This window comes from Numida meleagris, chromosome 4 (genome assembly GCF_002078875.1).
Source record: "Numida meleagris isolate 19003 breed g44 Domestic line chromosome 4, NumMel1.0, whole genome shotgun sequence".
Taxonomy (NCBI): Eukaryota; Metazoa; Chordata; class Aves; order Galliformes; family Numididae; genus Numida; species Numida meleagris.
In genome coordinates this window covers 50,936,651-50,964,108 of record NC_034412.1, presented here as the reverse complement: position 1 = coordinate 50,964,108, position 27,458 = coordinate 50,936,651, and the positions used below count along the sequence as shown (strand labels likewise).

Here is a 27,458-nt window from a genome sequence, read left to right as displayed (position 1 = left end):
AGCCCTCTGAGGCTGGCTAGGAAGAAGGGACTCCTTCCCACCTCGAGGGATGGAGAGAACCCACGGTCACTAATGTCTTGGAATAGATTGCCCAAGGAGGTTGTGGATGCCCCGTCCCTGGAGGCATTCAAGGCCAGGCTGGATGTGGCTCTAGGCAGCCTGGTCTAGTGGTTGGCGACCCTGCACTCAGCAGGGGGTTGAAGCTAGATGATCTTTGAGGTCCTTTTCAACCCAGGCCATTCTGTGATTCTGTGATTCTATGTCCATTGTTGAATGCAATGCTTGTGGCATCTCATAGCCAGCTCTCTTGTACCACGGACACACTTAACCTGCTTCATTGCCTACAAAGGCAGTTCAAACCAGAGCAACAGAGTAATTTACATCCAAAGTGGAGCAAACCAAGATTTGCCCAAGGACTTACCTCACGTTTTTCCCTCGAACTGCTACAGCCTTTCTTTTTTGTTTTTTGTTGCTCCCTGCACAACAGGGCTTTCTTTGCTCTGCAAAAGCCACGTGACCGTATGAAAGCTCAGCTGCCCGGCATCGCTCGTGTTACCCGGCGTAGCAGGCTGAACAGAAATGGCGCTTGTGCCTCTTAATTAGCGGCTGAAATCCCTGTGCATCTGTGTACCCAAATTAAGCATTCAGCTCCCTGAGGAGCCTGGGTTCCCAGATGGCTTTCATTGTTGGATGCAGCCCCTGTGCTTGCAGCTGCCTGTGCTGGAATGGGGAGCTGCCAGCCCAGCGTGGTGGTCCCAGGGAGGGAGCAGCCCCTGCTGCAGTGGAGTTGTTTGGCAAAGCCACACTGATTTCATCACCACTTGTCTGGTGAAAAGAGCTCTTTTTAAACAGATTTGCAGAGAGATTGATGGTGTGCACATAAGCTGCTGGTCCTGCAAGTGAAAACTTGACATCTTTCAAGTGCTGAACTAATTAAAGCATTACAATTATTTGAGCAGATTTATTTTCTTTAACCAGGCTATTTGACAGTTTGTTGAAACCTTGTTTTGGGGAAACTAGCTTTGTCTATCCATGCAGAAGTATGACTCATTCCAAGTTTCAATCTTCCTCCTTGATCCTAAGTGGAACTTCAGTCGTTGCAATGCTCTTGCACTCTCTGTTTAACTTACCGGAAGCTCAGGCAAAAAAGGCAGATGTAAAAGACTATTTAGGTGATGGTTCCTTGCATTATCTCTCGCCTCTAAAGCAAACGCATCTGTGGTCCAGGACGCTTGAAGCGAAGCAACCCAAAAAACAGAAAACCACGCTGGGAATGCAGGGAGTTGTTTTCCAGCTTGGTGTCTTATTGCTTCCCTCCGGTGTTTACTACAAGAAGAGGCTCCAGGTGGTATCCACAGGGAAGGTGTGTGCAGAAATGAGGAGCTGGAGGCTGGGAGATGGAGGAGGATAGCCCCGAGGGAAGGCAGAGTCAAAATGCCTGAGCAAAGAAAGCTCGTGGCTCTGCGGGGCTGTCAGCAGGCAGAGCCCTCACAGCATGAAGAGACTTTTCTGCATGGGTTGGAAGTAATGGGGGCTGCGGGTAGCTGCAGTCTCTGCAGGGGGGACTGGCCCCGCTGGTGGGCACAGGAAACCTCGGGTGTTTCTTTGTTCTGCCCTGCTCTGTGCATCCCAGCCTGAGTCTGACTCAGACGGGCGTCATGCAGAAATGGAGCCTTTTGAGACAGGTTTTTTCTGTGAGCTGTACAGTAGCAGCTGCATGGACGTGTTTCAACAACAGAGCTATGAACTGGAAAAATAACCACAGCAGTGACACATTGTGCTGTAGTGTCTGTAGTTTGTCTGCTGTGCTAGGGGAGAGGGGGACAGGAGGATGCAATTTCTCCCTTAGGATTTGGGCACCCAGACATTTGTCTTAGCATCCACTCTTGAGTTTTGAGAGTCTTGTAACTTGAAAATAAACTGCATCAAACAGAGTTACTGTGTCATCAGAATTGGCAGTCGGTCTCCAGCACTGCCAGCCCTGGCATCTTTGGAAGGAAACTGCACCAAAGGATACATTGTACCAAAATAAGAATGCACCCTAAGCTAGCAAGGTTCTATGGAAACCAAAGATGTAAATAAAATAAAAATATAAGAAGGATTAAATAAAGACTTCTTTACAAGCAGGAAAGCATTCCCATTTTCTCATCTTCCAAACCAAGTACTTGGAATTGTAATATTTAAAAGGGAGACAGCCCCTCACACAAATCCCGTCAAGGAAAAAAATAAAAAAAGAAGAAAAAAACATCTAACCTGGCAGCATTACTAGTAAGAGATGGAACTGGATGGATGAAGTTCTTCAGTTTAATGGTGCAAGCAAAAAGGATGGCAGTGATGGAGGAAGATGGGAGCATGTAATTCGGTAATAGAGCCTGCTACTGCATCAGGATGTTGTTTTCCAAAGAGACTGAAGATATGGGGTGTTTTCATTAGTGGATATTCAGTTCCAGGTCACCCAGGTCCAAGCATGAAGGAGGCAAGGACTTGTCTTCCTTTCCAGAAGGAGTGGACAGGGCCACAGGCGTGTTAGGAACTGATGTGCTGTTGCTGCGGGTATGTGGCTGTAGAGAGGTGTGGAGTTTCCTGTAGGATTTCATCATCCCACTTGCTCCAGCTGGGCTGGACGTGCCCTACGAAGCGGGTGCTTCTCCTTCTGTGTGAGCAGGAATGTTTGCAAGTAGCAGGAAATAACAAACTGACATGCTGTGGCTTTATGCAGGGGGGCTGGGTTCCCTCCTGACGTGCTGGAAGCAGGGGAATTGTTACTAGTCCTGAAAGGAAGCAGAAGTACTCAACAACATAACAAGTCTTGAGAATAATTGCTGGAGTCTGTTCTCTCTTTGTTGTCTGTGTTTAATTCCCATTGGCTCTGATATTAATGATGTAGCTTTTTGTCTGAAGGAAAGGTACAGCCTTTGCTTTGAATTACAGTGCTTGGATCTGCTGCTTGGAAAAGTTCTGAGCGAATGCCTGAGTTCCCCTTCAACCCAACTGCTGACTGGTGAAATTGGAAGCAGCAGTTGCCAGTTGCGGCCTTACGACTCAGTTGTGCATTTGGAAACATTCACAGCATCCCACTCTCTCCTCTGGCAGCAGTAGACCAGAGCTCACCTGCCCCTTGCTGTACCAGAACTGGGCTTCTTCAGCAGCTGTCTGTGTATGCACCCAACGGTGCTCGCCCCGTGGTGCAAAGCGCCCCGAGGTTGGGTGTCACGTTGTCGTTCCTTCTGGTACCTGTAGGATTAGCAGCTCGAGCATACCAGAAGTTAAGTAGGATTTGGGAGATCTGTTTGTTTAGGAAAGTGCAAGCTAAGTCTTCTCTCAGGGTCTGCTGCTTGAAAACGTGTCTGCCCTGGCTGATGTGTTTCTTCTGGTTGTCTTTCAGAGTGCTCCAGGAGGACCTGCAGCTCAGTGATAGTGAAGAGAGTGGTGACGACCAAGTCAGTTTTAGATGTTTTATCCCCTCTGCACACAGACATCCCATAAAATCATCGCAGCTTGTCGCGTTGCTCTGAGCTCCTAAAGCTAACCTTTCCTTCCCCTCTCCCATTTGTTTTTTGAACAAAACAGGTTGTTGAACAGCCACCTTCTTCACTTGATCCTCCAAGGTACATGTTTGTTCCCAAACTGCTAGCTAGACCAAATCACATGGAAGAGGGGGGAGAACATTGCTTTTGTGTACACGGGGTGGATGGGAATTGGTTCCTATTTCTGTTCTAGACACAAGCTTTGGTTTGTAGCTGCCTGAAGCTGCTGTGCAGCTTTGGTTTCAGTTGTGCGGGGCTTTACAGAAAGTTTAAATTAGAAATAAATAATCCAAGCAAGCTGGATTTTGCTTTTGAACCAGAATTGTACTCCCCCAACTGTTCTCCCTTTGCCCTGAGTGAGAGTTGAAGGTTTTATTATTTCCAGAGGTTTTTTATTCTGACGTTTTATCTGTGGATGTGGCTGTGTTTTCCTTTGGCCTTCTCACCTTTCCTCCTAGTGCCAAAATAAGGGGTTTCAGTTTTATTTTGGGATACTGCCATATCAATATAATAAGTAACCTTCACGAGCGCTGCTTTCTAATTTTGTCTCCTGGTGGCCTTGCAGTGCCCTGCAGTCCCAGCCTGAGAGTGTGGCATCAGCACATTCCAGCAGCACAGAGTCAGGGAGCAGCAGTGACTCAGACAGCTCTTCAGACTCTTCAGAGACAGAGAGCAGCTCGAGTGACAGTGAAGCCAACGACCCTCCGAGAGTGTCCGCTCCTGAGGTGAATGCAAAGTAAATGGAGAGGCTGCTTAATGTGGACTCGCTGCTGTCAGACCTGAAATACCGTCATCCTTCGGGTGTCCCGGTGACACCTCTGCTGCATCATCAAACTCCTCTTGCCTTCTGCTTCTCTGCCAGAGTTTGTCAACCGAATAGCCCTCAGTAATAGCATAAATAGACTTTTACGTGCCCTAACCTTGAAGCGCTCCCCTTCTCTTTTGGCATCGTTGGCTGGCATTGCTGGAGAATTTATGCCTTCACCTGTGTGGCACAAGCAAAGTGCAGGTGGGAATTGAAGCTTGCCACAGTGCTTGGTGCCCATCTCTGGAGACGCAGCTTTTCTGGAAGCTGCTGCTGCTGCCCCTCTCCAGTTCCTGCATGCGAGCGGCAGACTCAGTTTCTCCCAGATTGCAGCAGAAGGGATAGGACCTGCAGGAAGGGCAGGAATGTGCTTAGCCTCGCTTCTGTTGGGTTTGGCTCAGATAGTGCTGCACTGGCAATTCTGAGGCTGTTATGGGGAAATGCAGGGAAACAGAGCGCAGTGCCTCGAAGTTGCATAATAACTGAGAGCCTGCAGCTTTTAAAAAACTGCTGCAGCTGTGTTCCTGTCCGTGGTATAAAGCAGTCCTCTGGTTTGCAAAACATTCTGGGGCCAGTGGGACGTGCATGGTTCGATCTGATGGACCACAGCTTATGTAAAGCAGTTCACTGGCCGCTCTGAGGGATTCTCACAGAACCCAGAAACTCCGTTGTTTTTTCCCCCTGCCCTCTGTAGCTCTCTTGCCTTTCTTTTACCTTAGAACCACACTAACGTCGTGCATCTAACTGCCTTCACACTTCAGCAGTTCAGTTACAGACTTTGCCTTGTGCAATGGGAGAAAAAGATGTTGCCTTCTCACAACCAATCGCGCCTGCTTTATAGTGTTACGTTATGAGATTGTTTCCACTCTAGTGAAGTCCTAGCTATTGTGAACTGACCATTTTATGTCCCTTTTTATTCAACAAACTCATGGTCCGTTTTGCACAAGGAACAAGGTAGTGCACATGGCTTGTTTTTATTAGATCCAATTCTTCATATGAGAGCAAAGAAATTAAGGAATATAGTTAACATTGCCTTGTTTGTATTTTTTTTTAATATTGTCTCCTTATCCTTTGTGTTTGGAAAGGGTGAACGCCCCTGTGAGGGTGTAGATCGCACACGGTAGCTAATGATAAGTGCAGAAAAGAGGCAACATCTGCCACTGTCTGATAGCTGCCTACATGATAAACCAAAACTCACAAAGTCCCTTAGCCAGGTCTATATAGTGTTAACAACAAAATGCTCCTGAGGGGCTAATAAATGAAAATGCTAATGAAAATAAGGAAGAGGTCAGTATCTGAAAACAATAATGGATTTTTTTTAAAATTTTATGTGATAAAACCAAATCTGTTTTTAAGCCAGGCTCCTATTTGGCGTGGTGGCTGAAGACATGTCACTGTGTTCTGCAGCACAAAGAAGGGCTGAGTCTGGGTGGAGAAGAAAACCGCTGCAGAAGGGATTAATTAGTCCTGGAAGACCGTTCCTGCGCTAGAGCTTTTTTTCTGAGAAGTGCTGTGGCTGTTCTCAGAATAGGGAGTTGTGGCTGAGAAATAAGTGGTATTTTCTGAACTGGCTCCAGAGAATCATGCCCCTGATTTGCAATTTGCAGCTTTGATGTCCGTTTTTATGGCTGTTTGGTTAACTCTCCTCCCAGTTTGTCAGACCTGTGTTTTGATCTGTTGGGCTTCTCCTAGTCGTGTGATGTATCTGATTGATGTAGCTCAGCGATAGCTCATGCCTTGTGTGACCAGGGGGACACAACTGTCAGACAGCGCAGGCAGAGGGCTCAGGAGAGGCTGGGCTTGATGTGTTGGCTGTTTACTTTCTTTTGATAAATGCTTAAAGCAGAGGAGCGTGCCAGCCTACCTGTCAGACGTCAGTGAGGTGTGACAGCTCTTGATCCGTCTTGTGCAAATGATTTGGTAAAAGCATTGTGAGGTGAGCACCTGGTTTGTTTTTGCAGTGATATGTCTGTGCATGTCTGACTGTGCAGGGCGTTGGTTAGTGGCACAGAGCACATCAAGGTGAGGCTTTTGTGCAGAGCAGCCTCTTACTGCATGACAGGAAGGGCTGGGGAAATCCAGGAGTGCTGTGCCACATGTTTGACTGGTCCTGTGCAAAAAGGATGTCTCTGATTCTGAACGAAGGGTTGGTGTGCACGTACCAGAGCATTCCCCCTTTCTCATGGTCTTTTATATTCAAGGTCTTTTAACGGTATGGGAAAATTTTAGTGGGTTCTGATAAGCAGTGTTCAGTTTGAGATAAAGGTGTCAGCCGTGCACACTTCCTTTCTCTTTCTATCTGCAGCCTGACCCACCAACTTCCAATAAGTGGCAGCTTGACAACTGGCTCACCAAGGTGAACCCACCAGCAGTGCCAACAGAAAGCCCCAGTGACACTGCCCACACGGATGGCCACGAGGAGGACAAGGAGCAGCCCATCAGCAACGGTTCCTCCTGCGAGCATGCTGCGCCAAGGGAACCTCACGACAGGAGCTCCATCCGAGCAGCCCAGGCTCCTCAGGACGTTCATCTTCCAACCAAACTTGGCTGCCAGAAGTCTCCTGTGCGCACCAAGGAGACCTCACAGAGGCAGACTGTGGGGATCAAAAGGCCCAGCAAGCCCCCAGTGCACGAGGAGCCCAAGGGAGGCCTGAAGGTGGAGAGTGAGCCTGCTCCTTATGAGATTGGAGAGCAGTCTTCCAGAGACAAGCCAAAACTCAAAACAAAAAGCAGACCCAAATCCTGTGACCAAAAAGAACTGAAACCCCAGCTGCAAGAGGCTCCTAAAGAGAAGAAGCACAAGAGCTCCCACCACGCCAATGCCAAAGCCCTGCCGGACCACAGGCCCGCGAGGGATGTTCTGGTAGGCAGTGCCCAGGAGCATCCCACTCTCAGACACCTCCCTGAGGGCCAGGGCACACCTCCCACCAGGACTAGTGGCCACAGGTCTGCTGCTGAGGTCAAGGAGGGTTTTCACAAGGAGAAGCTTCCTGTGCCCATCAAGGAGAAGAAGTTGCTGTCACCAGTGAGGGATGTGCCTGGCAATCCCAGCCTCCTGGTTAGAATTGATCTCCCACTCCTGTCAAGAGTTCCCCAGCCTCCTGGGAAGGGAGACCAAAAGAAGAGAGCAGAAGTGAAGGAGCACCCTGGCACCAAGGGGCGGGACATAGAGAAGAAAAGCATGGACACTCCTGACAGGTCCTTCAAAAAGAGGAAGGTGAGAGGTGGAGGGGGAGGTGGGTTTGTGCAGGGACTGCAGTTGTGTGCATGGAGCTGTCTGAAAAACCCATGCTTGGGGTTTGTTTCTGCTTCATAGGTTCGGAGTGGACTCATTAACCTAATCCTACCGTGGTGTTGCCAAATTTTTAAAGGGAACGTTCGTCAAAAACTATCCACTGGTGTTTCTTACTGGTCAAAAATCCACTGCTGAGCAGATGAAAAGCTCTGCAAGCTGTGAGCTTTGGTGTTTTCAAAAAAATTATTTCTAGTTTCAGCCAAGCAGAGCTTTGCAGGGCAGCAGTGCCTTCTCTGTGCACCTCATGTTACAGACATGGCCTCAGCCGTCGGATGTCCCTTGTAGGAGAGCGTGTTGCCCGCCGCTTGTTCTGCAGCTATCAGCTGTATTATCCTACAGCTAGAATAGTTGCTTTTTGGTCCTTCCTTCAGGAGGAGGTGGCTTAGCATGTGTGGGTGAATAATCTTGGTTTGGGGCAAGCTTCATTTGCTCTTGCCACCCTGTGAGCTTCCTGTGGTTGTGTGGGAGAACCGAGAAGAGCAGGGAGATAGCGAAGAAAAGTGGATGCCCCAGTGGTTCCTGTCCTGTGGTGCAGCAGGAAGAAGGCAGGTGGGCAGTGCATCTGTCACTGCTCCCACTGGTCTCCCCAGGGCCAAAGAAGAGCTCTCTGACACCAGGCATGTCGTGCCCCGCAACCTGAGCATCTGATGGCAGGAAAATCTGTGTCCCAGCGTCGCCACGCATGTTCGGTCAGTGTGCCGCTGTGCCCTTGGCAGCGCGGGCTCCCTCGGAGGCAGCTGGGTCAGCTGCAGCTGCCAGACCTTTTCTGAAGCAGCATGGAGACCAAGCTGAGAAATGGCGTAAGGACATGATCCCAGTGCTGGAGCCTTGCCCTGGTGGCTCTGCACTGTCCGTGTGCAACCCACCAAGCTGCATCACGGTGACACGAACCTGGTCGTGCTCTTAGGAGATGGATGCAAAGTACTTGGATGCTTTTTGCTAGCACCACGTACTCCATGGGTTGTGCTCTCCTTTTCTGTGAATTTTCTAGTCTTGTAGTGAATTATTCAGAAGTTTTTTTCTATCTATTTGAGCTGGTGATTTGGCATTGCACGGTTTGTGCAATGGATCTCTGGAGAGTGCGTGAAAGGTGTCATTTATTACCCCTCTGCCTCAGTGGTTCCTGCTGTACTGGAGGACAGTGTGTGGGCAGCAAATTTAATTAAAATGTCACCCTTGTAATTGATTCTTGCTGGTAAAACCCAAATCCCTGCACCTGTCAGGAATCTTGAGTGGTTTAAGTCTCCAAAGAATGCTTTTTTCCCCCTTCTCTTAGACAAAAAATAAAAAGCAACACGTCACAAAAAAAGAGAAAGTATGCAGAAATCACATCATGAAATGTGTATTTTCAGCTATGGAAGTACCGTAGTTTTCAGCTGTTGGCAAAGAGAGCTTTAGCTGTTCCGTCCCTCCATGACAAAATAATTATTCTGTCCAAGCAGAAGTAGATAAAATGTCATTTCAGGATACTTGTCAGTGAGCCTGAAATCTGCTGTACTCTGGCTTTCCACTTTGCCAGTTCCAATCTCTTTTCTTTTTTTTAATGTGAAACCATCAAACTGAGCTGCTTTGTCCTGTACTTTACGTGAAATTTGATTTGTTTGGTTTTTTTTGTTAGAGAGAAAAAGAGAAGGACATCGATAGGAAGAAAAGGAAATCAGGCAAAGAAGCAAAATCACTGCAGTCTTCACCTAACAAAGACTCCTATAAATTGAAGTGAGTATACAGTGGCAGGATGGTAGAAAGATGCATGAAACTGAGCCTTTCTTTGCAGCCTTAAGACAAGGAGCTGTACTTTCTATTCTTCCTGTGAGTTTGCTTAACATAATGGGCTTTCTGAAACATAATCTGCTGCAAATTTGTCTGCCGTGTGGCTATAGGAGTGTAATTTATTTGCCTTCTTATTTGTTGCAGATGAGCAGTTACACTTAGTTTCCCCATCTTCCTCTCCCTTTCTAATGCTCAAGGTGATGTTCTGATGTTTTGGTGCTTGGCTTGCTCCCACACTTGCATTGTGTCGCTGTGAAACCGCATGTGGTGGCCCTTGTCCTGATTTCTAGCGGTTGAGATGAAGTGAAGACTTGGCCATTTGAAACACAAGTGTATCCATCCTGCAGTTCAGATTGCTGAACTGATCCACCCATTACACGTAGCTCAAAAAATCTGTTGAGGCTGCAGGAAATGGAATTGCCGATTGTGCCAGCGCTGCTTTTCCTCCTAGGCTGGTATCCACACAGTGGCACTGCCATCTTTCAGAAGAGTCGCTGTGCAAAAAAATGATTGCGTGGAGTCTAGAGCTTGAGTTGGAAATAATGTGGCAGACTGCCTGCCTGCCTGCTGGGACCGTGTCTGACTGCAGTGGTAATCCCTTGTCAGGAGCATTTCCCTTCTCCCCTCAAATTGTCCCATTGTGTAGCTGAATGGGTGCACATCCACTGTGCCTTTTCAACCGCACCAGGAATTTCAGGTGGCCTTCATAGACAAAAATGTCTCCTTTATTCCAGCAATTGCACGGGCAGTGCTTCTGGTAGTTCTGCTGAAAGTCCCCCCATGATTTGCACAGCAGCATACCGCTAGCATTTTGGCTAGGTCTGCGTGACGGCTTCCAAGAATGTCTCTTGATGGGCAACACTCCCAAGAGAGGAGACTGGTGCATCCATCGTGGGCTGCTGCAGTCATTTTCTGCTTACTCAGGGGCTGAGCTTGAGGTCTTGGCTTGGATCTGTGTGTTCTGTTGAGGTTTGCATCCTGACAATGTGACTCAGCTGCTTCTCTGTAGGGAAGACCTTGACAGTCTTACAGCACCGAGCTGTCAGGGCCCATGTTTAGCACTCCTTGCTCCAGACACTTTCTGTTTTCTTGGGAACTCTGAGGAGCTGAAAGACAGTGCTGTAAATGAGTGTCACTGAAATTAGATTTAGAGCTACTGAGTGCTGCTTATAGCTGCAGGAGTTCCCTGGTAATCCCAACTCCAGATGATCGGAAATTTGGCACAGGGTTATTAAATATGATCAACTCTGCCATTTAAAAGCACAGCATTTTAAGTCTTTCTCCCATGAATTCTCACACATGTTGTCTAGTAGAGTTGGCAAGTCCTAGAGGACCAACTGGGCTTAATTCTGCTGAGGCATGCATGGGATCATGTGTCAGGGCAAGTGTTGGTGACAACAGAAGATGCCTTCTTCCATAGCAGGGGGAGAGAGGCAGCGCTGTGGTTCCCTTGCCATACTGGGTGATTGATCCTGGGGATTTTCCTCACTGGAATTACCCCCTCCCTTTTTCAGTGAAAAGGTGCTGTGCTGGAAGGGTGGCATTTCTGCAGCATCCTGACCTTCTGCTTGCACACCTTTCCTCCAAGGACGAGTCCTGAGGCTTATTCCTACCTCAGAAGCAACTTGCTTGTGTGCCGTTGATAGCTGAACACGTGGTATCTAACACACAGCGAAGACCCTGAAGCTTCATTTTGTTTCTATTAGAATCTTTGTTAATAAGTCATCTTGCATTTCTGAAGAAATTTAAACAGTATTGGTACACTGTGCATTTAAGGATGTTTTTTAATTAAAAAACAAAACAAAACACCCTCAATATTATATAGTTACCGTATTCATCCCAACTGCAAAATTCACTTCCCATCTCCAGAGCACGAAATGCTTCATCTGAGACCCAGAACAAAGATCTCAGGCAACCCCTGCCACTGCCGCCCGTGTCTCCCACTCATCCTGCACCAAAGCCAAGCAAGATGGCCCAGAAGAGACCCAGGAGTGAGAATGGCCAGCCACCTGCCACTGCCAGCAGCACTGCCCTGGACACAAGCAACCACAAGGATCCTTCTTCCACCAAGCAGAAGAAGATGGTGGAAAACCACTCTGAGCAGGTGAAGGGCAACAAAGTAGGTATTGGTTACTACTGGTGGGATGCGTCCTGCGACCCGTGGCTGCTGTGTGCTTCTCTTTAGAAACCTGTCCGTAGGATATTGAGTGAGAAGAACTAAACCAGCCACTAGAGAGAGCTCTTTGAAACGCATTTGTCCCTTCAGTGGCAATCTGTGGCCGTACCTTGCTAGCCTGAATGGCTGTGCTGTTGTATCGCTGCTCACTTTCCGTCATCTGTTTTCATCTCACCGGTGAAATGCAGCATGAAGGGCTGACCACGTGAAAAAAAGAATCGTGTTTATGACAGGAACTGGTTCTGACTGTAGGTATATTGTACACAATATGATAGGTGTAAAGAAAAGTGTGTTTACAAAAAAAATAAAAAACCACGACCAAAAACAAGTGGATTGCTTGCAAGTAAGAAATAACCAAACTCTGGTTTTGGCTGCATCCTGTGTAGAAGGTATTATGGCTTGCATAAAAAAATATTGTTAATGATTCTTGCAACTGGATCTTCTCATTACTGGGTTAGAAAATTCAACTCTACTGCCATTTCTCAGTGCCTGTATGTGTGTGGTCTAGGACTTCCATGTGCATGCACGCTAATGGAGACTGTGCGTGCTGTATTAGTTGGCTTCTCACTGCTTTCCTTTTCCTGATACTGTAGTTAATAATGCAGAATCAGCAGTTGCTGTGGTTAAGCTAGGTGTAAGTGTGAATGGATATTACCAGCTCCTGTCTTTTCCAGTGGCTGTGAAAAATGTGCTGCTGGCAGCCTTACTGCTACCTTAGCTATTGTGCAAGGAAACCTGCTGCCTAATTTCTGCCTGCTCAGGGAATGTTTGAATGGCATTAAATCTCAGCAGCAGCCTGGTGGGAAGCCAAATTTTCATTTCCATTGTTGGTGTGGGGTCTGGGAAGGAGAGGGGGAGGAACCTTGAGAAGTAGATTATATCTCAGACAAATAAACATTTTCACTTCAAATTTAGGAAAGCCATGATTTAGAACTGCTGAAAATGGATCTCTCTAATCGGCTTTATCTCTGCTTCTGATTTTTCAGGGATCTGCAGGGGATGTCACAAATCCTTTACCAGTGCCTTCTGTGCCAAATGGTACCTCCAAACCAAGGAGACCTCAAATCAAGTATGAAAGGTAAGATTTTGTTCTACGCCCCTCTGAAGGTGCCGGGCAAGGCTGGCCATGCAGCCACCTTGGCTTCTGCTTTGTTTCTGTTACACCTGCCCTGTCACCTCCAGGACTTCCCCACAAAGCAATGGTCTCTCCTTTCAGCAGCTCTCAGTTTGAGGGAAGCTGCTGTAGAAGTCAGGTATTTGTTTAACTTGGAGACATCCCCCTCTGCATGGGGCTGTACTTTGTGCCTGACAGCAAGGGATGGTGTTAGTTTGTCTGAGTCCTGGCAGGTGGCACGCCTGTCTAGGATATGGATCTCTAAACAGGCATACAGCATTCATTTAGTGGTTCTTCTAAATCTGGTGTGTGTTTGATAGCAGTATCAGCTTGTACTGGAGTCACAGCATCACCTAGATAAGAAGGTTAACATTGTTACTTCCCCTACCCTTTTTCTCTTACATCTGTTTTCGTCTGCCTGTCCTCATTTCAGTCAGCATTTGACAGAATATTACCTGGAAGAGGCCAAGAAGATGAAGCACGAGGCCGATGCCATGGTAAGCTTGGGCCCTGTGCTCGACACTGCTCTTCCTCTGGGATCTGGTACCTGCGGGCCTGCGAAGGAAGTGTGATGGTCAACATCCCTTCCACCTAGCAGAGCATGTTCCGGTCGTACGTGGGGAGGCTGTTTTTATTTACCAAATTTTCAGGCACTTCCCTTTCTATAAACACATCTGGAGAATGTGCCTGGAGAACAGGAATCAAAACTGACCTTGCTCTGCAGAGCTATCACAAAGTCCTGGCAGGTGGGTCAAAAAGCCAGTTGTGGGACGGTTTGCTCTGAAATATCAGGGTCCTGGTGATAACTGTGTTGCTGTTGAACAAGATTTGGAAGAGTCCTTTGCAAACGTAGCTGGCTTTCTCAGATGCGTGCAGTTTAACAGCATGTGTGATTAAACTACTGTTTGTTGTTAATTATGGCTTAGTCAGATAATGTGCATCTGCCACTTGCCATTCCCCTGTGAAGTGTGGGAATAATGGAGAGGGAAATCTCCCCATGCCTTGCAAAGAGCAGGCCCCCAGGTGCAGCCAGGAATACCTTATGCATTTTGTAATTTCTTCAAATCCTGCCTATTTAGAGAGAGAAAAGGAATTCAGCTACACTTGAGATAAACAGTTTTTGCTGCAGTCTGAAAGTGAGAATTTTTTTCCAACAGGTGGACAAGACTGGAAAGGCCTTTCAGTACCTCGATGCTGCCCTTTCCTTCATTGAATATGGGATGGCCCTGGAATCGAATGCAGTAGCACCAAAACCTGCTTACAGCATCTTCGCTGACACAATAGATCTCCTCAAGTAAGTGGCTTTTGAACTGTGACTGTCAGGCAGCACGCATGGAGGGAAGCAGTGGTTGTATCGTTGGCTGGAGATATGTATGACATCTGCAGGCAGTGCAACCCAGGGAGCCAGATACTGGATGGAAAAGGGACAGGAACCACTTCATTCATATTGAAGTTGAGGGCTGTGTATTTTCAGCAGATAGCAGCTCCTCCCCATGGAGCTGATTCAGACAGATGCCAGTAATTTTTTTGTAGTAGACTTCAACATTTTCAACTTACAGTGCTTTCTCATTTTGATGGACTGTATTTTCACAATGCACTTGTTGCTTTGTTTTCAAAAAGGAGATTTGCTTGCTCAGATCTTCATATATATATATATATATATTTGCCAAAAGGAAGAATTCCACCAAGATGTCTAACCTGGCCTGGAATTAATATTCCACCCTCAGTGAGGAGAGCTCCTGCTGAGTGCCCCAGGCCTGCAGCCCATGGGAGCATCAACTTTCTGGGGTTTTGGAGCAGTGTTTGAGGCAGTGGCACACACCAGTTTTTCTAAACAGACTTGAGAACCCTGATGACTGTCAAGGTGCTGTTCATTTTCTTCCCTTAGATACGTAATGACACTAAAACCCTTTACGGATGTCTCAGCATCTTCACAGGAACACGTCTTTGCTGTGTTATGGTATGTAACTGTTTTTCTGACTTCATGTTCTGTTTGTAGACTTACTATAGTGAGAGTTCTGTTACTTGTAGGGGCAAAGGAATGAGTTAAATGGGAATCAGAGTTCTTCAAGGGTAAAAACAATATAAAAACCAGAGCAAACTGGAACATCTTTAAAGTGGGCTGGGATATAACAAGGGACCAGGCATGGAAGGTGCAGGCTCCAAAATTTGACCTGTTAGTAACTGGAGAGTGCGTGAAGGCTTTCACCCCAGGTAGAAGAATGTGGTTTGCCTGCCCTCATTCTGGCTGTGACCGATGCCGTAGCTGAGCACAGCCCCTGGCATCCCAAAGGGCTGTGTACCTGTCTCCTTAAAACACGGCGCTTCCTCTTTTCACAGAATCTGACTCTTCTTAAGTTGAGCAGAAAAGGAGATTCTGAGCTCGGTTTGGCAGAGAGGCTAATGGGTGCTGGTCCCTACCCAGCATGGTCATTGCTGGTGCGCTGGTACCAGGCACGAGTGCTGACTCTGGGCTGTCTTTCCATTCACAGCATGCGCTGCCAGTCCCTCCTGCACATGGCAATGTTTCGTTACAAAAGAGACACTGCAATAAAGTATTCCAGGATCCTGAACGACCACTTCAAGGTAGGGCACGTGTGTTGCCGTGCTGCCAGCTCAAGGGCTACAGCTGGTTCTGGTGTCAGCCAAGAAAACTAACAAGAGCTCTCTTCCTTGCTCCAGAGTTCTTCCAGAGTAACACAGGCTCCTTCTCCGTGTGTTGCAAGGTAAGGTGTAAAAATCTGCATCTGTAAAGGTGTGAGCAGAAACCAAAGTGGGAATCTTTGAGATGCTAACTGCACTTGAGAATGACTCACCACTCACCTGACATCATGTTGTTAGGGACACAAGGATGTTTCTGCTCTCGCTTTCCTGTCTTCTGCATCAGAGAGGGATTTTTTTGTTATGGGATGAGATCCAGGGAGTCACTGCCTATCCTGGGGAGCAGTTCTCCACCGAGGCAGTGGGGAGAGCAATGTGGCTGTGCTGCTTTCAAAGCTCCTGCTCTTGTCATCCTTCTATTCCATGTCTGAGGTCTCTAAGACTTTCTGGAACACCATCCCCATCTCCCTGGCTGCTACCTGGGTGGACACTTTTACACCGTGGTAGAATCACTTTGAGGTGATGCTTCTATATTTTTCTCTGTGTTAGTCACCAATTAAGAAAAAGAAACTCATTTTCTGATTTTTGAATTACTGAACATTTGTCATTTTTTTTCTGTATTTACAGCACGGTTCCTGTATATTTAGCAGCAAAGGGAAAAGGAAAGCTGTCATTTAAGAGCATTTGACTCAAAGTTCAGCACACAGGGCCTGCACGTTAGGGACACAAAATAAGAGTTTTCCCGTGTTTTGCAGTGATTGTATTTGGGAAATAGATGCGCAGTTCCACATTGATCCCCTTTAAACTCTGTGACTGAGAGGCTCATTTGGTCTGAAACTGCAGTTATTTTTCTGCCACGTGTGCAGTACAGCCTGCTGATATGTAGATGGCCTCCCAGGAGCAGCAGTGGAGGCTGCCTCACACAAGTGACTTGAACCAGTGGCAGGAAGCGATGATGCAGCGTGACCCTGGCAGGCAGGCAGGCAAGCTGGCCACGTTGAGTGGGAGTCCAGATGACATCAGATAGCTCCTGGCATAAAACAGTCTTGTGATGAGACATTTACCTCTGAAGACAGACATTAATGGTGGTGTTTCCTTCTCCTGCAGAAGCACAGGTATGCCTTCTCCTCATTCTCCAGTGCCCTCTCCTGCCAGATCCATGAGTTCTCAGCAGGGATCAAATGGTAGCAATTGTGGTTGCAACAGCGTTGGCTCTTCAGTCACCATCCCAAGCATCACCTCTTCGTACGTCAACATCACTTCCTATGTCCTCTATGCGTATAATATTTGGGAACATGCTGATGCACTGTCCAAGAATAATAAGGGTAAGGTTTTTTCACTTTAGCTCCTCCATTTTGCACATGGTGTTTATTTGTATGAACCTGCTTAAATCCTAATGTGTGGTATAACAAACACCATAACTACAGGTGAAAGCCTTAAATACGTTGAAATAGACACCTGTGGTGTATTGGCAGGTTTTTGGCAGAAATATTCGGTGATGATATATTGGTGAGTGTTCCAGTTAAAAGATTGTCTTGGCAGCCTCACATGTCTACGAGCTAAGGGTGAGAGTTTAGTACAGGAAACCTGGCAAATTGCTTCATACTAACAGGAGAAGCCAGCCCAAGGGTTTTTCTGCTCTTTGTTTTTCCCTTGCAGGGAGTTTAGGTTTTCTGAGTTGGTTCACTTCACTTTCAATCAGATTTGTGCCCAGTGGCCTTGTGTTTCATTTTGTTTGTCGAAGTCTCTGGAATTCTTGACTTGAAAATGGTGAGAATGGTTTCCTGCTATAAGAGAGCAAGCAAGCAGTACTTGATTTGGAGTCCTTATTGAGTACATGACCGGCGTTTGCCAGTAAAACCACTGCTATGTTTTTATTACACAGAATCACAGAATTGTAGGTGTTGGAGGGTATTCCTCTGGGGATCATCTAGTCCAGCTTCCCTGCTAAAGCGAGTTCCCTAAAGCAGGTTGCACAGGAAAATGTGCAGGCAGGCTTTGAATGTCTCCAGAGAAGGAGACTTCACAGCCTCTCTGGGCAGCTGTTGCAGTGCTCCGTCACCCTCACAGTAATGAAGTTCTTCCTCATGTTTGTATGGAATTTATGTGTTCCAGTTTGCGCTCACTGTCACTTGTTCTGTTGCTGCACACCTCAGAAAACACCCTGGCCCCATCCACTTGATTCCCACCCTTTAGGTAGCGATACGCATTGATGAGATTCTCTCTCAGCCTTCTCCAGGCTGAACAGCTGCAGCTCTCCCAGCCTTTCCTCACGCAGGAGATGCTCCAAGCCCTGATAATCTTTGTTGCCCTCCGCTGACTTTGTCTAGAAGTTCCCTGTCCTGCTTGAGCTGGGGAGCCCAGAACTGGGCACAGTGCTCCAGATGTGGCCTCGCCAGTGCCAAGTAGAGAGGGACGATCACCTCCCTCGCCCTGCTGGCCACGCACTTTGTGATGCACCCCAGGATCCCACTGCCCTTCTTGACCACAGGGGCACACTGCTGGCTCACAGCCAACCTGCTGTCCACCAGGCACCCAGGTCCTTGCCCGCAGAGCTCCTCTCCAGCAGGTCAGCCCCCAGCCTGTACTGATGTGTGCAGTTATTCCTTCCCAGGAGCAGGACACGCTCCTGTTGAACCTCATCGGGTTCCTCTCTGCCCAACTCTCAGCCTGTCCAGGTCTCACATTTTATAGTTCTGTTGTTAAAAATACTGTTTTGTTGTCCCATGCCACAACAAGTGGTGGGGAAGCAGCAGCCCTGGTATGGGCACAGCTCAGTCTGCAACCAGGCAGCCCGCATGGCGCTCGTAGTGCTGTGGTTCATCACACGCACGGTGTTTTGGGGTGAAGGGATGTACTGCCAAATGTGCTGTGCCTGTTGTGTGAAACCAATCAACCATTTTCTCTCTCCCTCATCTTTTTGCAGAGTTTTTTGCTGAACTCAGCACAGCGGTGTGCCCTCTGGCACTGACCAGTAGCATGGCCGAAATGGTACACTACACTAGACAGGGTTTACATTGGCTGAGACTGAACACAAGTACGCCTTAACTGGTGCTCATGGTGGCTAAGTACCTTGAACTCTTTTGCACTTTGGAAGCTTCAGAAACACTCTGGCTTGCTGAATTATTGGATACAAAGCACCTGCAAGGGAAATAAATAAAGGTGAAGTAATCTGGTTACACTGGAAAAAAATGAACTTTATTTTAGGGTAGCATTTTGTTGCCTTGGAAAAGAAGAGACAGAGGAGGGCCTCAGCGCTGATGGCGCCTTCGTTTAAAATGGTGAAGTGCAATGAATCGTCTGAGTGGCTCTATGTATTGATGGTCTATAAACATTTCTATTACGAATAACCAGCAGGACAATAATCACACCTGAAGAAGTGCCGACAAGAAGGAGATCTGCCTCCAGAGGTTATTATGCAACACACCACAGTCTGCAATGGTTGTGTGCCTGAAAGAGATGTGAAATGAGTGTATTTGCGAGCATGGGTGCGGTCCACCACACTGGATCTTTGTTTTTGGATGGCGAGTGGCGTCCCCGTCACCGTAACAATGCGGTACAGACAGCAGAGTACTCTGCCTCGCCGGCCCCAGCCCCGCTCACATGCATTCGCCTGCCAGCAGCTGCACTGATGTTGGTTGACACCCTGCCACCGGTGCTGCATGTCCACTTTTGAAGTCACGTCACTGTGCCTCCACCTTGCCTCGCACGCACCCTAACGTGACATTGCTCACCATCTTGCTTGGTTTCGGCCGCGGATGCCGAATGCAGCTGGGGCTCAAAACTGGCCCTGCAACGGAGGGACGTCGCTCCCGCTGAGGACACCTCGTCCACTCACGCTGCGTCGATTCAGGGTGAATGGACAGACAGAGGGCTGTCTTGGGTCAGTGTGTTCTCATGAGTACTGCTCTGGGTGGGAGAGGTGGGACAGAGAGAGGCCACGTGGCCTCATGGGGCGCAAGGTGAGTCTCGTGTTTGGATTTTGGCCTGCAGCCCTCGCTGGTCCCAATGAATATCCAGGAGCAGGATTTGGATACCAAAATCATGTGCCCTTCACGTGGGAGGTAACCATGTGCTCTACCTCAGCTAAACCACAGAGTGGGCCCCGGGACGTGGAACCTGTCTTCAAGGGAACGCAAAAGGAAATAGCGAGGTGTTTGCAAGGCTTTGTCCTTGTCAGGAGTTGCATATTTGGGATTGCGATTTGGCAGGCGGCAGTAGCAGTGAAGGCAGCATCCACGGCACTTGTAGGAAGACAGCCTTCTGTACCCAAAGATTTCCTGTTGCATGACAGCAGCATCCTGCCATCCTCATATCTGATAGTGTGCCTTAGCCCTCTTGTCCTTTCTCACATCTCTGCCAGCTGCAGGACTGGTGAAGAGGAGGACAATATCCCAAAATAAATCATGCTTACAGGGAAGAACGTACCTCCGGTGAGTTAGCTCCCTTTCCCTACATAATTTCAGGGTGGAGGAGCAGGTCTTCACAAGTGCAGCTGTATCCCCTTGCAAAACACCTGCTGGGAGTTCAGAGGCTCACAAGAATCCGCAGTAAATACAGCAAGCAAGGGGTCTGCATTACCACACATAGGTCCTGCAGGAGCGGTTTCCCCATGCCATGGGGCAGCCCGGCAGCGCTGTGCCGGAGACGCACCTTTGAGTTGTCCTATGTTCACTTTATTAAAAGCCTTAGTGCATTTCGGGGATAAGCTGCCCCAGGCAGTGGGAGGGAGCAACTGGGAGCCTGCTCCTGGCGTGCAGAGTGGAGGGTCGCTGCCATTTTCTGATTTTGCGTTGCAGCAAGGCTGCTTCCAAGGTACTCCAGCTGAGGAGGAGGGCAGGGAGTGCTGTCTTGGCTGGAAAGCAGCTGGAAGTTGGAGCAGGGGCTCTCATTTCAAAGCCGGGGGTGGGTGGAAGCAGCTTTTTCTTTCTGTGGGTGGAAGAGACCGCTTAAATTGGAGCTGATTTTCAGAAAGCCATCGTATTTCTATCATGAGCCAGGTGAGAGGCCCGCGAGGGTTAGGGAAAGATGCCCATAGTTTTCACCTGAGTCTGATCAGGCCCTTTAAAAAATGGGAAGAAAAAAAAAATAAAGGATTTGCCATTAGGAAACAAAACCATGCATCCAAGGAAAATTAGAGGTGATGGTTGAGTCCCTGAAGGAGAGGAGGCTGTGGTGGCAACGCAGCATCATTTCCACGCAATATTTATTTAGAAGAAATAATAATGTGTTTGAATTGTTAAATGTTCTATTTTTAAGATGCCATTTATTTAAGAGTTGAAAAGCCTCACTTCCATGGAGATAGAGATCTCTTCTGTAACTGAAGGTCAAAGCCTGACTGCAATGTCCTTGTGTTTGGTTTTCTCCCTTCCATGTTGGTTCTCAATACAAACCTGTACACCTTAAGCTTATTTTGGGGACGTGTCCCTCTTGTACATAACCTCTGCCCCGTGTGCGACAGAGCGTCCGACACGGTCAGTTTGCTCATGTGGGTAATAAACAATACATGAAGTAGCCCGTTTGTTGCGAGTCGTTGCCAGAGTCCTCGTGTTCTCAGCTTCTGGGAGAGAAATTGCCATCTGCACTCTGCTTTGTTCAGTGGTAGAGAATGTCACTGCTCCCAGGAAGAGCAATTTCACCTCTCCGCACTGCTGGGATATGTGTTTAATTCAGGTCTTTTCCGCAATACGCTTTGCACTTACCACGTTTGCTGCTAATGGATGTGGTTTTTAATGTAGCATCTGAAGCGTTCAGAATACTGGATCCTGTTTGAAATGCTTGCTGGGCATGCTGCCTTTACAGATATTGTATATGGAAACATACACTTTTTTTAGGTCAGTGCACTTTTCCACTGCACACTTAAAATCCTAAGGGCAAAACTCATGTTGGAATATGTAAAAGAAAAAAACCAGCCAGTTAGACAAAAGTGGGATGTGAAGCACCCGGTGCAGTTTTCAGCTGTGGATGAGGTGGGAGGAGCTCAGTGTCACGTTAGCAAACGTGGTTTGCTGGAAGCAGTCGGTGCTTGGACCAGGATGGAGCTGGGTGGTTTGTTTGTTTCTTGAGCCGCTGTTGACCAAACCTGATTTTGCAGCCATGTGTATTTTATTTTGAGATTTGTTATCCATTCTGGGTTGGCTTTCTTTCTGTCTTTGGCTTTGCTTACCCTTTTCAGAGGCAGATGCTTTTGGCAAAGCAGCTGCATGAAAGCTGATTGCGGTCTCACTTGGATCTCTCTCTGACAGCTCGAGCTTGCTTTATATTAATTGCACTGTTAATAATCAAAATCAACAGTGTTCCTGGGCCACTCCCAGCATTTCTGAATCTGTTTCCAAAAACTGGTATTCCCGACCTGAAGGTTTGTGCATACAACATCCACAGCATGCTGCTGCTGCTGTTCTGGGACATGTTGTGTCGAGGCATGAGGCCCCTGGAAGTCTTGTGGGGTTTCTTTCTTCTCCCCCAGTGTTGCTGAGGTCAGGCTTTTCCTTGGGTCCAGCATTTTGCATTGTTATGCTTCTGTTCAACCATCAGCACCACGGCCCGGCTGATGGCTTTGTTCTGTTCCGCTCCCATGTCTACAAGAGGCATTCCTTGGAGCTGCGAGGAGGCCAGCACCTTTTGGCACCGCTGGCTGCTCTGAACAGAGCTGCTGAGGATGGAGAGGGGATTTCAAATGTCACCGCTGTGATTCAATGTTTTTAACCCTACCTTGCTCAACATTTTAAAGTGCAAATGAAACACCACAATTCTCGGTGGAGTTGTCCTTAAAGTAAGGCTTCCTGACAGTGGGTTTGAATGTGGTTGAGTGCTGCCTGCAGGGAGCTGGGCTGAGAGAAGGGTGGATGGGATCCGTGACACAGCTTGGGGAAAGGAAAACAAGGTAAAGGTCCTCCCAAAGAAACTGTGCTACAGATCTTTTTGTCTGTCTTCTGTCCTGGGGGATGAACTGCTTTGTGTGCGTGTGCATAGATACATACAGACAGAGAGTATATATAATTAAAATAAATGGATTTTTGACTTGCTTGTTTTTAAATTCTTCCAGCGAAAGAGATGGTGGCACGATCTGTAAAGGCAAAACGGCAAAGCTGTGGGGGGTGGAATTTCTTGTTTCAGAATCTGTGCTGAATGGCCGCAGGCTCAGCTCTGCTCTCCTCCCTTGAGCACATCCCTGGGGGCACCCACATGTGGCTGTGGCCTCTGGGAGGAAGACAGCAGCAGGGAACATCCCATCTTGCTGGGCTTAACCTTGACTCTGAGATCCAACGTCCTAATGGCCTGCATCCATAAGTATCGCTTCTGCAAAACATCAATGCATGCTTCCAGATCGCATCCCTCTTGGTGAGAGGTGGGCACATTTTACTGGGCCACATGACCTCAGCTTTGACCTTCTTTCAGCAAGAATTTTAATGAAGGTTCATGAATTAATATTAGTTAACCTGCTAACAGCCACCTCGCAGCAGCAGGCTGGCCCTAGGGGCTGAAGTTCACAGCATTGGGTTAGGGCTGAAGGCTGCTGCGCTGCTGCTCAGGCTCAGCTGTGGGTGTTTGAGCAGCACAGATCCCTGCCCACATCACTTCTCTTTTTTTCTTTATAATTGCCTTTCTTTCCCCTCAGACAGGCTCTGGCAGAGGGCACGCTGGCTTGCATCTCTGAAGCCTGCACAGTGCAGATGTGTCAGGACTGGGAGAAGCACCCATCGGGTGGGTAGCCATCAGAGATTTGTGGCTCAGACCAGCAGGTGCCTGCCTACGTGGACGCATTTGTCTGCATCTGACTGCAGTAAGATAGCTGCAGTTATGCAGCTGCCTGTGGACTTAGTTTTGGTGCCACAACAGCTTTCAGATTGGAAGCCAAGGCACTGCATCCAAAAATGCTGTGAGGTGACAGCAGCACCAAGCTTGATGACAGAGCTAGGAAAGAATTACAAATGTTAGTTTAATCTCCCGGCTAGGAATGCTGTGCTTTCCGCCAGCTCCAGTCAAGAGACCATGCAGAGGTTCAGAAAACAAACACAGATGTGGCAGAAGCAGCCAGCAAAACATAGTGGAGCATCTGGACTGAAGTACTTGGGTTTGCAGAACATGGTGCTGCAGTGACATACATAGAGAACTGTTTTAAAAGTCAATTCAGCCTAAATGGAAATACAAGGCCTCATTTCATAGGATCACAAAACCACAGCATGGCTTGGGTTGGAAGTGACCTTAAAGCCCACCCAGTACCCTGGCACTAAAGGCATAGATATTTGCTGCTCTCTTGTCACCTGAACAAGGCAGTAACTTGGGGCTGTGATTACAGACGACTGTCAGTCCCTGCTCTGTGCACGGTGGGACAGGAACAGGATGCTGAGGCCTTTCCAGCCAGACTTGACCTTGCAGTCAGGGTTTGTGAGTGTGTAACAAGATGCCTTTGCACAGAGCGGTGTCGAGTTCCTATTTTAGTTCTTGATCTAAGTATCACTTTTTTTCCATTTCTTCCCACTGCTGATTCTCTTTGGTTTGTGAAAGCTGCAACTGCAGTACCTGTTTTGAGGAGAGATTTTTTTGGCTGAATAATCCTAAGGACCCACGACCTCAACTGTTACTCCATTTGTTACCGGATACTGAAACTGGGCTTGTTAGCTGGAGTTGCACTTAAAGCTCTTAACAGAACACAGCAAATTCTATTGTGTGTGTCCCTTTCCTGTGACAAAGGTGATTCAGAGACCACTGAAGCCTTCAGCTATTACTTCAGGATTCATCTCTCCATAGACGGAGCCTTTTAGAGGGAGTCATTACTACAGATTTTATTGAGGATAAAAGAATGTCAGTATTCCAGTCGCTATGCTCTGGCTTTGAGAGTCTTTTCAGCTTTCTAACAAGTGCGTGGGGCTGAGGACGTACTCGAGAGGCAGGTCCAGCCTGAGTGCTGCCATCTCCACCACAGCCAGCAGTCCCACAGCAAGTGGGCAGTTAACATCTGTAGTCCAGTTTGCTCAGGGAGAAACAAGGGTGTTGTTACCTTCTAAAACCTGAAAAGCTCTGTGTTTCAAAGCTCTTCTATGATTAGGAAATGTTTTAAGACTGCATTCCTGATAATAAGTTAGTTATATTAATAAATGGCACTCCAGTCCCTCAGGAAACACACAGCAGGGCTGTGTCGGATGAGACTCGGCGATGCTGCCCGCTGCTCACTCCTCACCTGTCCACACCTGGTTTGCAGTTGAGAGAGTCCCCGCAACAGCTGCCTCAAATGTAACTTCACTTCTGAAAGACGGGATGATTACAGCTCTCAGCAGGTTTTCTCCTGTAAGTCACACTGTTGTCCCGTGTTTTCACAGGCTTTTCTATATTCCTATTGTCAGAAAGCCAGCAAAAGCTTGAAGGTCACAGAAGGTAACATTTTCACAAGGAAAACGTATTGTGTCTCTTAACCTACCACACAAACCACCGTTATTTAAAAGCTCTGCAGTGCTTCTGTATGATTGTTCCCCTGGACTTTGGAGGAGGCAGCTGAGCTCACATGCAGTCAACTACATTGCTGGATCCTTGGCCCACATCACGGATCTGGCTGCTGAGGCAGGCGCACACAGCAACGCCTGCCCCGGCCCTGCAGTGCGACACGGAGCCAACGAGCTCCCACCTGGAGAACAGGGCAAAGGAGAAGAAGACAAGTAAGTCTGTGTCCTTTTTGAGCAACCTAAAGTATTTATTTCCAGGGTCTGAAATTCTATTATAGAACCTAGCTATTAACTGCATAAAAATATACTTTGTTCATTTATTCTCATTATTTCTCCGGTAAGTTTAGTGCAAAATCAGATTGGAAACACCACAGGAACATAGATTCTCATTGAAGGTAAGAGGACGAGGGATGGATGGGAGGAGGAAGAGGGAGGAGGACGTGCTTAAATATTTCAAGAACGCAGTGACATGAGCAGCACTCCCACATCACTCACGTGAGTATTACTCAATTACTGTACACTGTTTCTGTTATGCTGTGTTCTATACAGGCAGATACAATTGCCTTCTTAGGCCAAATAAAAAAAGAAAATTACCTATTAACTATGGGATCAAATGCTTCCACCGTATTCAGGTACGCGTTGCCGTTGTGACCTCCAACTGCAAAAATTCTCCCCATCAGCGTTGCGATGCCAACTCCCCCCCGTGGGGTTGTAAGCTCTGCGACGTACTCCCATTTGTCGCTGCGTGGGTCAAAGCGCTCCACGGAGCTCAGCGGAGAGTTGTCATCAAAGCCACCTGCAAACAGTTACCACATGCTGATATTTCGCCACTTCCAGTGGTGGTGATAGCCCAGATTTGCATTAAAGGGCTTTTCTTAGCATGCAGTGGGCTAGTGCCCCGGTCTACATTTTTAACCAAATCTTAAAGCCACCTGGAAATTAATCCAGCAGCTCTCTCTGCTGTCAACAAGCTCTTGCAGTACTTTCAAAACAAACCACTGCTAAAAACCTAAGTAGGAGACAAATCTTTGAATAAGACTGACTTCAGCAATGCATTCGCATTGGTGTGGGCCAGCGAAACTTCTTTTTTCCTGGCTACCACTCCTCTGTTCAAGCGTGCCCTTGCTGTGCTTTCTTCTCCTGCCCAGGAGCACATCGTACAGGACAGATCTGTCCAACGCAATGCCCCTGGCCTACTCACCAACAACGTACAGACAACCGTGGAGCTCACTGACGCCGTTGCCAGCTCTTCGCTGGCCCATCTCTTTCACATCCATCCACTTGTCTAAATGGGGATCGTATTTCTCCACACTGGAAAGAGATGCGATGCCGTCATTGCCACCCACAGCGTAGACATGGTTCTGAAAAAGTTGTACAGGGAAAGACTTTAGAAATCTTAATGTAATATTTGAAAAGCAGCCCCGGAGGCCAGGTCCTGGCGCTGACCTGGAAGGAAACAAACTCACCATGAGGGCTACGGAGCCGACTCCCCCGCGGGGCGTGTTCATGGGGGCTATCGCACTCCATCGATCGGACTCGATGTCGTATCTTTCCACATCACTGAAGCACGTGTTGTCATCTAGACCTCCTATTGCATAAATAGGGCCCCCGAGGGAAGCAAGAGCAATTCCTCTCCTAAGAAAACCACGGGATCAATGAACACCTCAGTGCGTATCCTTAAAGGGGATGGGAAAGACATCAGGTGCAACACGAACTGACTGGTAAGTCTTCCAAAGTATGGGAAAAAAGTAATGAAGTAATGAGTTTGTAATAATGATCCATAAGCGTGACCAACCCTCTGCACACCGATGTCAGTGTTGCAGCATTATCCAGAAAGCCTTTTGTGTGTTTGCAGCATCCCATTAGTGTTTTATCTTCACCTCAGCTTCACCCGTATGTCATTGTCATCCATGCACAGCACAGCTGCAGCTAGAATATTTTTAGACTGCAAAAAGAGGGAGCTCTAGTTTGAAAAAGAAAGGAGGGAAAAAGGCAGGAGGGCATGGAATATACTGTTTTAACCGCATGTCATCAAAGGCCAAAGCCTTCTATTCAAGTGTTTGGATATTTGAGGGTTTTTTACTTATTAGATTGCTCTTCCTCAGTACTGAATCTTCTACCTCTGATCTTATTTTCTGTATCTGCTGGTTTTAGCTTTGTTGGTATAGCCGCTGCTACGGCTTGGGAATTAATTTTCTGGGGGTGATAAATAATACATACTAAAAGACAAACCCGTGCTTGACACTAGATGACTGAATTCTGATTTTTATTAAGTGTGTGCTGAAATAGGTTGCTTTTTTTTCGTGAAATCTACCAACAGAGTACAATCAGTACAGTGAAATGAAATGTACTGTCAGTAGAGAAATTATTGAGAACATCCTTGTGTTACTGCACGGAGTATGAGGTAACGTGCAGTTTTCTCTCCAGAAGGTGTTCTGGTACCACCTCCTTTTGCTGGAGAGGTGGAGGGTAGGCAAGGCTCTGCCCAGCTTCCTGAGTAAGAAATGTCACAGAAATCCAGAACTGAACTTTGCCAGAAGGAAGAGGTTCCCTGGCCATGAAGCATTTTACTACACGCATGCTGGTGGCAGTATCATTGTTTAAAAGAGATAAAATACCACAAAACCACTTAACCAGTTCCAGCATCTTTATCAGTTATCAGAATATAAGCACAGCAATGGGAGCTCCTCTCCATTTCTGAAGCCAGCCCACACCCCCCCTCGCCCCCCC

At 47.6% G+C, this 27,458-nt stretch overlaps 2 protein-coding genes across 5 annotated transcripts in view; one reads left to right on the top strand and one right to left on the bottom strand.

Moving 5' to 3' along the window:
* AFF1 (AF4/FMR2 family member 1) overlaps positions 1 to 20,802 on the top strand; it is a 59,455-nt gene extending 38,653 nt beyond the window's left edge. For 2 of the 3 annotated variants that reach the window (XM_021396303.1, XM_021396305.1), the window contains 14 exons: positions 3,386 to 3,440; positions 3,571 to 3,608; positions 4,093 to 4,252; positions 6,638 to 7,549; positions 9,246 to 9,343; positions 11,267 to 11,516; positions 12,560 to 12,651; positions 13,121 to 13,184; positions 13,845 to 13,981; positions 14,576 to 14,647; positions 15,180 to 15,273; positions 15,370 to 15,413; positions 16,396 to 16,613; positions 18,215 to 20,802. In XM_021396303.1, coding sequence (XP_021251978.1) covers positions 3,386 to 3,440; positions 3,571 to 3,608; positions 4,093 to 4,252; positions 6,638 to 7,549; positions 9,246 to 9,343; positions 11,267 to 11,516; positions 12,560 to 12,651; positions 13,121 to 13,184; positions 13,845 to 13,981; positions 14,576 to 14,647; positions 15,180 to 15,273; positions 15,370 to 15,413; positions 16,396 to 16,613; positions 18,215 to 18,336 — 2,356 coding nt within the window. In that variant the 3' untranslated portion in view covers positions 18,337 to 20,802. The remainder of the gene's footprint in view (positions 1 to 3,385; positions 3,441 to 3,570; positions 3,609 to 4,092; positions 4,253 to 6,637; positions 7,550 to 9,245; positions 9,344 to 11,266; positions 11,517 to 12,559; positions 12,652 to 13,120; positions 13,185 to 13,844; positions 13,982 to 14,575; positions 14,648 to 15,179; positions 15,274 to 15,369; positions 15,414 to 16,395; positions 16,614 to 18,214) is intronic. The other variant, XM_021396304.1, reaches the window with a different exon arrangement.
* KLHL8 (kelch like family member 8) overlaps positions 24,048 to 27,458 on the bottom strand; it is a 16,705-nt gene continuing 13,294 nt past the window's right edge. For both annotated transcript variants that reach the window (XM_021396307.1, XM_021396306.1), the window contains 4 exons: positions 26,195 to 26,363; positions 25,930 to 26,089; positions 25,323 to 25,524; positions 24,048 to 24,910 (listed from right to left, as the gene is read on the bottom strand). In XM_021396307.1, the coding sequence (XP_021251982.1) occupies positions 24,787 to 24,910; positions 25,323 to 25,524; positions 25,930 to 26,089; positions 26,195 to 26,363 (655 nt within the window). In that variant the 3' untranslated portion in view covers positions 24,048 to 24,786. The remainder of the gene's footprint in view (positions 24,911 to 25,322; positions 25,525 to 25,929; positions 26,090 to 26,194; positions 26,364 to 27,458) is intronic.